The sequence below is a fragment of the Ruditapes philippinarum genome, unplaced genomic scaffold, assembly GCF_026571515.1.
Source record: "Ruditapes philippinarum isolate M1 unplaced genomic scaffold, ASM2657151v2 ctg2234_1_1_1_1, whole genome shotgun sequence".
Lineage (NCBI taxonomy): Eukaryota > Metazoa > Mollusca > Bivalvia > Venerida > Veneridae > Ruditapes > Ruditapes philippinarum.
Window position 1 is genome coordinate 58520 of NW_026867319.1, and position 12118 is coordinate 70637.

Consider the following 12118-nt stretch of genomic DNA (forward strand, 5'->3'; position numbering starts at 1 on the left):
TAAAAACATGGATAAGATCTTAATGAAACATTGAAAAAATTTGTACTTTAGTAACTGTTTCTATAACTACAACCCAAGAGGGCACACAAACGCATGGAAATGTTATACGTATATTCTAAATGCCTCGTAAAAGCGGTGCATTTCGAGATATACACATTGTATTACTCAGCCTCTTAGATAACCTATGAAGATAATGGAGCCGGAAGCTGAAGAGCGAAGCGTGTGTTAATCGCGGGAAATTAACTCTCTGCGCAATGACGTAAATCACTAAAACACATGTTCAAGTGGTTCACTTCGTACAAACAAACAGCAGTTGCAAGTAAAGATATGTAAGTGTTTTTAATAAATAAACAAAGCGTTGTCGGAAATGGTTACACAAGGGTTGTTTATCTAAACCAAATCTATACGATTCTATTATTTAACTTATTATTTTACTTAAATTTACTGCATTGTCGTGTACGCAACTGACAACTGAAATATTCTGTCGAGTTTTATCCTTACTTGTAAGTGTCAGCAAACGAACACTTTATGTCAACGTTGTTTGTAACATAGTTAATGATATAAACTGAAGGTAAAAAATATTTTTGAATGTTTATACAGGTTCAACATTAAGAAAAAAAACAACAACATATATTAAGACATCCTGTATAGATCTATATGCATATATTCACTTTGATCACGTTCGATTAACATATACAGTACTCGTGTTCAACTTGTATGGAATATAGATCTATTCAGAAATCTAATTTTATACAACATATACCCCATCTTCTTAATTATCGTACATGTAAATTTATTAGGTTTTATAACAACTTTTCTATATTGAAAAATATAGACTCTAAGATTATAGTATCATATATTCATATGATAATATTATATGATAATATATATTGACGTTACCGCGTAAACGGACGTCACGTCACCTTGTATGTTCTTGATTTTCAATTCTATTGAAGACGTATTAAAATCAAAACGAGAAAAATGTGGTGTCTTGATTTTTTTACATTGTTAGCATTGCTATTATTCTTTTACAAAATAAGAGCATTTTACTTTCTTTTCTATACATGTATTCTTTTTGTTTAACTTTCATAAGACGTGTTTCTCACGATTTCACTCTTAAAATGCTTACAAATATATTCTAAAACAGCGTGAAATATTTTAATCTTGTGCAAGGACATCAAAAGTAGCCGAAATTTGTGATAGTCATGCGTTTATTTGTATAAGATATTTTGACGATGCCGCCGCCTGGTACATGTATGTATGCGAACCACGATTGATATGATTGTAGATTTATATTTAAACCTATATGTAAAAGTAAAGTTTGGAAAACCTTATATAACTAGAATCTACGCCGTTTGAATATGACCCTTATATCAATAAAAACAGATTAGCTTCCAGTATTATAATGACGTGAAAGAAGAACAAAACCACTCAGTACTTTATAATATTAAACCATGTAAAACAGCGATTCGCATGAGTAAGTTTACGTTCAAGTTGTTTACGCTAAAAACTCTGTTCATTCATAAAAATTAACCCTGTGACCTTGATGACGTGTTTTCTAGTGACGTAAAATGATTGACGCGTCCTACTTACAACTAAAAAGCACAATTGTGATCAATTGACGATTTCTTTAACATTATATATACACTAGTACATCTTGAATTTGCAAAAAAATCTGAAGATCTTATTTGGCATTAAAGAAAAAACCTAGTTTTAAGGAGATAATTTGATTTTTTACCTGCTTTATAACATAATCACGTGATTGGCAACGTATCAATTTTGAGGCGTTACTAATTCATGAAAGACTGCCTCATTCTATTTTTACACAGAAGGGTATAAAAACACCGCTGACGTCAGGTTTCATTCATAAGTCCAGTGGACAGCGAACAGAGCAAGGATAACGTACATTTAAGTTTGCGGAGAGAAAAAGGGAAAAATAGGACTGTGATTCGAATTTTATAAATAAATAAAGTCGTGTTTATATTTATTGTGACTTACTAATTTAAAATATACTGTGATCTGGAATGGCCGATAGTTGTTTCATTAATCTCGAAAGTGAAGTCTTCGATGATCAAATCGTACCTGACACAGACGACTGTTTCTTACCTCCCAGCGAACCGCAGCTGGCGAGTACATCCAATGTAAGTATTTAAATAATTTTAATTAATTTACATACATGTGTCTGCTTATTTGTTTCATATTGAGTCGCTTTTTTAAGAAATTTAATTTACAAAAATAGCTACATTAAAACTCTTTTTATTAAGCTCTACTGAAATTTAACTGTACATTAATTGTTTAATATGTTTAATTGTATCATAATATCATGTAAATGGGATTAGTAATGTTATTAAACATTCTACAGGTTCTTTGATAATTGCGGATTATGTATATGCTTAAATAGTATTCCTGAAAATCAAATTCTGTGTTTGTTAAATTTGGCCACACTTATATCAGTAACGATATTTAATATTATTTCAAGTCAATGTAAATGGTATAAATTCTGCTGACCTAAAAATACTTTAATATAAAATGTCCGTTACGAGACTCCATCTTGAATTTATGAATGAGATAAGAATTAGGTCAATCTGGTTTTAAAACGTCGCGAAACTGCCAATATTCAAGGTATAGTTCAAGCCGTATAAACATATTTGGACGAAACGATCGTAAATATCAATTTCGTGAATAAAACTTTAATTTCTTAGGTAGATAAATGGTAAAATAGAGATAATTTTCTCGTCTGAATCGGATTTTTAGCGTAAAAATAAATGGCGGTCGAGAAAGCCGTGTTATGATTGGCTGTTCTATCAGTCGTTTTAGTGTACCCTTTGAACTTTCATTCATAATTCGCATGTATTACTGCGCAGAAAACAAAGCTGTTCCGCTTCGGAAGTACGTAGGCGTCATTGATAAAAACGGCGCAAACAACCGAAACCATTAACATTTCGTTATCTGATAGAAATCATGTAGACGATAAACTCTGTCTAAAGTCAATATTTGTTCGAAAGATAAAGCCATGGAGAATAACACATGTTTAAGCACGTATAAGAACTGTGAACCAAATATCTATAAATAACTTCCGACACTTGGTTTAAAAATATTTGATTTTTAATGAATATAAATTGGTAAGTTTAAAAGCCATGGGGTTTTAATTAAACATTTTTTTGTTTTGTTTCTTGCAGCTAAAATCTGTAGATGATTGGGATAAATACATAACATTCCTAGACATACCAAATGGCAAGCCTTCAAGGAGAGAGAGCTCTTCTCTTGTCGATGAGTTCTTTGGTGACTGCAAGGACAACCCAGAACTTCAGGCGGCCAAAAAGATGATTTCTGCTGGTCTTGTAAGGGGTACCGACATGAACATGCTCCGAACTGGCTTACTTAACGCCACGAAACAACAGATAATTCAGCATGCTATAGAAGGCCCTCGCAGAACAAGTTCATCTTTGGTTGACGAGTTTTTTGGAAAGGATGTCTCGCCAAAGCCAATAGAAAATAAATCAAAGACGCCCGGTCTTCACGCAACAAAGTTCCAGAATGGATTTGATATGGATGCCACATATGTCTCCTACGAAAATGGTATTGTCAACGGGTCACATAAACGCCCAAGTGGAGCAACGGCATCATCGGGAACATCAATGTGGGACAATCTAAGAGCGTGTATCAATATAGCAGATGATGACAGAGATAGTGAGATAGAAATGGACGATACTCCTATAGTGCCTATTATAAAAGTAGAGGACACTAGTGATAAGCCATCGTGTCAGTATCATAATTCCAGCTTTGACAATGTTCACGTTAAACAGGAAAATCCATCAAGTTGTATGCTAAGTGAAAGTTCTAGTTCTGATCAATTTATGGACAGGCCGAAATCATTAAACATCCCAGTGCCGAATCCATGTTTATTACCGACTTCATCATCTCCAATGGTACAGTACATATCGCAATATAGCTCTGGAGGTGTTGTAAGAAGCCAGACCCCAATGTCTCACAATTACAGCACGACTCCAACACCACCCCACACAGTTCCGGTCCTGATGCCACCAACACCACCTAACTCACAGCCAGGCAGTCCCAGTACTGGTCTAGACTTACGCAGAACCCCACCTCCTCCATATCCTGGTCTTATACCAAGCCGAGTATCAATGCCAGGATCGGTTATGAACATGAGCCCGATGCTGAACGTTCCAGGGCCAGGAAGCATTCACATGTCAAAGAAGTCTCAAAAGACCCACCCTGGATGTTCAACAATAAAATACAACAGAAAAAACAACCCGGACCTGGAGAAAAGACGTATCCACTTCTGTGACTTTCCTGGTAAGTTATCACTGTATTTTTCTATTGATTAACTGATATATACTTAAGTGAAAATTAACTTACTTTACTAAGTCAACATAAACATGGTGATATTTGCCCTAGGCAAACTATAAAGTTTAATTTCGCAAGTTATGGTCGAATGGGTAATAATTGCTTACATGTAGACGGATTTGACTAACTTGGCAGTGTTATCTTACCAACAGTTTTACTATTTCGAAATAACAGAGCCTGATTTTCAAATGTCTTATATAGAATTCAGATTGATCTGTCAGTTTCATGTATAATGCCAGTCAAGCACAGATGCCATTAATGTGTTAATATATCGTAACACGTAATCCGAATTTGGTTTCTGATGTGTGAACTAATTACAAACAGTTGCTATAAAGTTAGTGTTTAGCTTTGACTTATGTTTTGTTTACTTTGTATATTTCAGGTTGTCGTAAAGCCTACACAAAGAGTTCTCATTTGAAAGCGCATCAGCGGATCCACACTGGAGAAAAACCTTACCGGTGTCATTTCCAGAGTTGTCAATGGCGATTTGCGCGCTCTGATGAACTTACACGTCACATCCGGAAACACACAGGCTCAAAGCCATTCAAGTGCAAGGTTTGCGATCGGTGTTTCGCCAGATCAGACCATCTTGCTCTCCACAACAAACGCCACGAACCCAAGAGTAAGACCACGTGACTTGTGGAAGAAAATACAGCAAGTTTTAAGGGAGAACTTTGTGCTTCACTTGGCTCCATTGAGCAGAACTTTGTTGATCACGAGCAGTCCTCGCACGGACATTTTAGTTGTTGTCATGGGCACGAACGTGAAATGCTAGAGTTAGCAGACGACAGTTGCCTGTTTGATGAAGGGGGTTGAAATAACCCAGAGTCTGCCGAACAGACTGGAAGACTTTATTTTAGGGAAGGTCATTGAATGATGTATTTTCAAAGAGACATGAATGACTTTGTTTTAGTATGCCAAAGTGCTCGTCTTACGAATTTATTTTGGTTATTATTGTGATAGTGACGGTGTTGTCATAAAATAGTTAAAGTTTTAGAGTTTATTTGTTCACAGTAAAGTCACAAATGTAAATGTGAGTTTTATTTAAAGCAATCACTTTAGCTGTTGTTTTGTCAACCTTTAATTGACTTTAGATATTGTGTAGTGCTTTCAATGACACTTTTCAGAGCACTTCGCTTGTTTTTGTTTCTTTAAAAAAAATGATTTCAGCCTTTAGACATTGTTAATGTTTGCATATCGTTTTACATTTTCTTTGTTAACATGGTTTGAACGGCGAACGATTTCATTAAAAGAAAGGTTCCTTCTTTGTTTATGTGCTATTCACAGCCTTTTTGTAAAAAAAAATAATAAAAGCAAATATTTATGTTGTTTTTTTACTGTTTGCTCAAAAAAGGCAGATTTTTATTATGTGCTAAATGTGTATATGACATAAGTTTATATACTTTTTACTGTTGTTAACATCATATCACTTCATTTTACACCTCTTTCATTTATATATCATTGATGTATGAATTCCACTCTATAAACGGGTCACTACCCCCAATGTGAATATTTATTATTAACATTTGTACTTAAATGTTTCTTTGCTTTTTGGTGAGAATAAAATTATTTAAATTGGCATTTTATTTTTATTGCTTTTTTAATCGAGATGAGCTTTTGGTGATTTTTTTAAAAAAAAGAGATATAATTTCCGGATAGCTCACTTACCTCAATCGCATCGCATTTTTACGCATACTTGGTACAAATCATTAGTAGAAACATTTCTTTGAAACCTTTTTTTTCTTTGGTATCTTTTCAGTCTTTTTTTTAACGATGAAATGTGGTTTTTAGCGGGAAAAGATAACTGTTAAATAAGCTACTGATATGCCTTGTTAGTAAACTGACTTAAGTGTTGTTGTGATAAAAGAATTCTTATAGGAGCTGGTATAATAACGTTATAAAGTTTTCTGATGAAATAGTTTTATATATTTTTCCAGTATGTGCTTGTAAAATTTATGTTTGAAAAAAAAAGAAATGCGGAATTAAAAGTTGAATATTTTTACAAATCATCTTTGTCGTTTTATATTTCCCATTAATATTCATCATCAGAACCCCCGTGCAGTCTGGAACTGCGTTTGTCAGCGTTTACCGATACAGGTCAATTATAATAACCCCATGAAGTTGATGTAATTTGCTGGAATTGCGTTTGTAAAAATGTTCCTTGAGCAGGTCTTTTATAATAATATGTCATGGAAGTTAGAAATGCGCTTATCGCAGCGTTTCACAGTACAGGTCTTTTAAAATATGTCCTGGAAAAGGAAAATGTAGCCTGAATTCCGTCACAATTGGACATGTATTTTGAAAGTAGCCAAGAAATTTTAATATCGTTGAGTTCAATCATTTGAAGTTTAAACTATATTTAAAATTTTCTTTTCCCCCTCGGGCATTTTAAAACGAGACTTCAATAAAGTCTACTTTTTAAGGTAAGATTCAATAAAAAGTGAAATTTAAACAGCTACAGGCGAATACAGTCTCATATGTTAAAATTATGTGTCGAAATGTCTACTTGCTTAAATGATACAAGTCAACCAATATAAATAAATATATATAAATTTTTCTACACTTTGAAAATAGACATATACACTTTGAAAATAGACATATAACTTGTTTAAGATTTTCACAAACGTTCCCTGGTTCCCAAATTTTAAGTTTCCATTATCACACTCTACAGCTCTTCTATTCACGTAAGCCTCCCCCCGTGCATATATCTATATATGTATGTGACGAATTTTGGGTTAAATCGAAAAAATGCATATGATTAAAATTCGTTCAGAAAAGCGGAAAGTGTGTTTTAAAATAAATATAAATTGTTAAAAAAAACTTTTCGAAAAATGAAATACAGGAAAAAAATGAAATGCGGGAAAACTATTTACGAAAAGAATTTAAAATGTGAGAAAATTTTCAACGAAAAACTCCAAATGCTTGATCCCAAAATTACGAAATGCGCTAGGGCTATGGAATTTCTCAGAAAAGAAAATTCCTAACGACATTTCATATATGTGTCAACCTCTTATATAATTGCTGAAAATTATTTTCAAAAAATTGGAAAAAAAAATGTTTCTTAAAATGTTAATAAATGAATTGCAAAATTCGTGGTTTTTTTTCATGCAAAAATTTTGTTCGTCTTTTTAGGGCCCAGTGCCTTATTTTTGTTAGAGATTCCTTTAAAATTTCGAAAAAAAATGCTCCGTTTCAAGGATTAATTTGAAAAATGTCAAAAATATAAAAAAAAACCATTTTATTTATTTTTAATTAAGTTTCCCTTGAACAGTTAAATAATCGTCGGCAAAAAAATTTGTTTGTTTAAAAAATTTGAAAATTCGTCAGAAATTAAAATAAAAAAAAATTTAGGAATTCAAAATGATATTTTTTTAAATTCTATTTGTTTTAATGAAAAGTAATACAAGAAGGAAAATACTGTTTTCTTCACCTTACAGTTTGGTGTACGTAAACAGGGACACGATCAATGAGTAATTGTTTACTCGTAACTTCATATCTTAAGTATAAATCATAATTGTTATGTAAATTTATTCGAAAGATATATTTACGTTTTAAAATCCAAATGGCGATTAAATATTTCTTCTTTACTTGTGTACTGTACAGACTTTTTTTCAAGCCATTCTCTTTGGAAACGAACAAAAGTAATGTGTTCTTTTAATAATGGGATAAATATTGAACGGGTACCATATATACATATATCACACATCATAAAATTACATTACTGTCTTTTACATAGAAAGGTAAAGAAAAGAAGAAAGATATTACAAAGTAGATCAGAAATTCGTTCCTTCGGCTTCTGTAATCTATAGTTTTTTATGTATACTACAAAGACATAAGTGAATTAAAAAGTAATTTCGTACAAAGAACAAAGACCCCGTTCTATACCAAAGGGAAATATACTTGACATTTTAATGGTATGTGCACTAGAAAATAAAGAATAAAATGAATTATTTACTTTTATAAATGTAAAATTTCTAGATCTAGAGCTTTTATTCTCAATGGAGGTGCTAAATGATTTTTCGTGTAAAAACTTTAATGTTTTATGAGGACGGAATTGGATAGATTATCTTTGATAATGTATAAAAAATACTGTTGTTTTTTGTTGCTTTTGAACGCTTGAACAGCTGTTTCTGATCGGTTATTCTTCTGTAAGAAAAAAAATAAAAGACTTAATTGTACACGGTTCTTAAACCTCACTTTGAAATTAAAAATGTTCAATGAATTATTGATGTTTATTACTGTAAAATCATTTCACTTAGTTTATTGATATGTTTCTTTTGTATACTGTAGGAAATACTTGTTGTGATAATGGTTGTTGGAAACCTGTGGTGGTAAAATGTGTCTTCATTACAACTGAGGCTTTTAAAACTTGACTTACATTTGTGTAAGCAAATATTTATCAGGAAAAACTCTATATTCCGGAAGTCGATCGAATACAATTTCCTTGTACCAAAATAAATGAATGAATGTTCAAGTATTCTATAAGCAAGGGATTCATTGAGAAAATTCTTGTATTGATTTTGTGCTACTGATACGACAGGCCGCCAAAGCGCGTGATGTTACGATCTATTTATAAAAGACTGATCGATACATAATTATGTCGGGTTGAATTTCTCGCTCGCAGACAAATTGCTAGTTCGAACAAAACTGACCTAATTCTGATCACAGCAGTACATTAATGAAAGAAGATTAAGGTTATTATATTTGACACCGTATTAACATCAGAATATTTAAGTAATCCTTGTTAACGAGAAGATAATGTGTTAGTATATTTATAGTTAATTATCTCTGAAACATGTTCTCTTCATATGTTAAATATCTTAGAATTAACATACATTAGATCAATCAGTTGTGATTTCTGACACAATATCCGTTTTTGAATTAATTATTTGTTCATTATTTTGTAATTAATTTCTGTAATTGTTATCTCTGAAAGTAAAAAAATGAAATTACACAAGTGTGGTTACTTTGTTTAATGTTATCAACATGCACGGGAAAATTGACAGAGGATCGGCGCATAGTCTAATTGAAAAAAACAAAACGAAAAAAAGTAAAGAAAAAAAACAACAACAACATTTCTACGACAATACAATGTTGATAGGATAGGCTGCAGCAATGAATTAAATTCCAATGTAGAACGATGTAACTGCTTCCAAACTTCTGGATCCTTAGTGTCCAACATTTCAACTTCACTCTGTCTCCTATGAGCCCCGCAAAAAAAATATGAAACTAATTCCGGCAGAAAAACCAAAATAGCAAATTACTTAATCTCCGTAAACGGCTTTATTGAAATTTTAAAAACCCAAAAAAAGTCGAGGCATTGTTTCATTACAGTTTTTAAAACCCCCAAAAATGAAGAAAAGGGTCCCCCCCCGTATTAACCAACCCCCTGACCCACCCTTTTTTTGGGTTGGGCATTTAATTTTTTAGTTATTTTTATACTGAAACCCCTTGAACTTTTGAATGGGCAATTCCAAAATTCTTTTGCTGGACAGATCCATTATAGAAATATAGAGATTAAGAGTTAATGGACGTACGGACGAACGAACTGTTCTATGTAAAAAGATACTAGAGGTTACAGTGATCAGTAATTCAATCATGCACATGGACGGACCACTGTACATTTTAAGAGACTGGCGATGAGAAAATATCAGACAGACGACACATTGCAAGTAAATGCGAATATGATAAGAGTCGACACGTACGCGGTCAGTAACGAAACTGATATATAAAGACAGAAGAAAAAAATTCAGATGTCCACTCCTTAAGTTAATGAACGAATGTTATAAGGTGTCATTTCACGTAACAAAACATCATTTAGTTCCTCCGAGACAGGAAACAATCTGAGATTGGTGGGTGCGATATAACTTAATTTACTGACCACTGATGCATAATTAAGATAACGCTTAACATTCAGGCCATGACTTCTTTAGTTTTAAAAAACCTGTAGGACAAATTAATAAACAATAATAAACGACTTTAAATAATGGAAATAAGGAATTAAAAATTATATTTAAAAAGTTTTTTATAAAACATGAAACCAAAATTTTTAAAAAAAAATTTATTTAGGAGACTAAATAATTATAGAAAAAAATCCATAAAAAGGGGGCTTTGATGTGGGGTTAAAAGGGGAAACCCTGTTTTTTATAGTAAAATTGGGGTTTAAAAAAAAGGGTTTTTTTTCCCGAAAAAAAAAAAAAAAATTTTAAGTGATTTTATTGACCTTGGGCAAAAAAAAAAAATAACTAGAAAACCGGAAAATATTGCGTTTTTAAACATTTTAAAAAGCGCAAAAAAGGTTATACAAAATGATATAGAAAAATGAGTTATGATTATATATTTTATATATGTATTAAATAAGATTTTTGTAATGACTTTCTTTGTTTAAAAAAGATAATAAAAAAGTTTCACATTTTTGAAACTTTAAAGTTGTTTTATGGTCCATACAAAATTGTTTTATTTAATGTATATGTGGTAAAATTTTTATCTTATTTTTTCCCTTTTTTCATCCCCGGGTTTAAAATTTTAAATAAATTACCTTTTTTTAAAAACTTTTTTGGGCCAAAAGGTTTTTTTTTATTTTCAAAAAAGAAAAAAAAAATTTTGATGTTTTTGGGAACCCCCTTTTTTAAAGCAGCATCCCCCCCAAAATCTAAAAATTTTGGAAATGAAAGGGGCCTTAAAATCATTAGTGGTTTAAGTCTCGAGTAAAATATAGATAAAATTTTGCATATAACTGGGAATTATTTTTTTTTTTATATTTTTTTTTTTTTCTTAAAATTTTCCTTTTTTTAAATTTTTTTATTCCCCTTTTGAACTATTTTGGCTCTCTGGAGACATGGCGCAAAAAAAATTAAATTTTGTAGGGAAAAAAAATACCATTTTTATTCTTTTTTTATGAAAAATTTTTACATTTTTAAAAAAATAAAAAAAAATTTTTTTGAAACTAAACTTTTTTTATTTTTTTTTTTATTAACACCCGTTGTTTTTTCTTAAAGAAAAGAAAATGTGCCTTTTAAAAACTGTAGAGTGACAGGTGATGAGTAGCAAACCGGTTTTATAGAATTTTTCAGAAAATAAAAAAACTGTCAAAATTCGTCATTTACATAGCCAAGTTTTTAATTGGAAATTTTTTGTTTTTAAATAGTAAAACAGTTTAAACATACGAGAAATAACCCATTGCACCAAATATAACTGATATTTGCAAATTTTTAGTGAAAACAGTGTCTTGTTTTTTTTTAACCCCATATTTTGAAAAAATATGATATCAATGTTTTTCCTTTTTACACCATATATTGTACCCACGTGTCTGCAGGAGTTGGCTAAATATACGTATATATTACAAGATATACCATAGCTCAAAAGTTAAAATTATTTATTATTATAACAATGTGGTATATATCCAAGCCGATCGTGATAAGGAAAATTTAAGTTTTTTTTCTGGATATATCAAGAGGTCAAGGAGAAAAACCTTATTATTATGTATGTGGGACTTTACAATATACAGAGATGATCTTATTTTGCGATGACCCCTTTATATAAGCAGAAAAAGCTGTATATACATGTAACACTGTATATTATAAATGTACGTGTACATGTTTTAAAACGATTTGGTATCATCATAATTATGCCGACGACAATTTTTTTTTACTTTTTTGCACTCAAACAGGTCACATTTTGAAATACTTCGAAAAACTTGTAAACATCCTATTCATTTGGAAGTGCTATCAAATTTTGTCATATAAATGTA

General features: G+C 31.4%; 1 protein-coding gene across 1 annotated transcript; it reads left to right on the forward strand.

Annotated features, from left to right (window-relative positions):
• The first annotated feature begins 1856 nt into the window (after positions 1-1856).
• On the forward strand, positions 1857-6374 carry LOC132735700 (Krueppel-like factor 5). The gene is made up of 3 exons (XM_060722681.1): positions 1857-2141; positions 3180-4317; positions 4751-6374. Exons 1-3 carry the CDS (start codon positions 2025-2027, stop codon positions 5002-5004), a joined length of 1509 nt encoding a protein of 502 aa, XP_060578664.1. The 5' UTR covers positions 1857-2024; the 3' UTR covers positions 5005-6374.
• Positions 6375-12118: the final 5744 nt, after the last annotated feature.

Excerpts from the sequence above, each read along its gene's own strand:
- LOC132735700 (XM_060722681.1), top strand. The coding sequence starts at position 2,025 with ATGGCCGATAGTTGTTTCATTAATCTCGAAAGTGAAGTCTTCGATGAT. Across the intron at positions 2,142-3,179 it reads AGCTGGCGAGTACATCCAAT|CTAAAATCTGTAGATGATTG; the intron begins GTAAGTATTTAA and ends TGTTTCTTGCAG. Across the intron at positions 4,318-4,750 it reads CCACTTCTGTGACTTTCCTG|GTTGTCGTAAAGCCTACACA; the intron begins GTAAGTTATCAC and ends TGTATATTTCAG.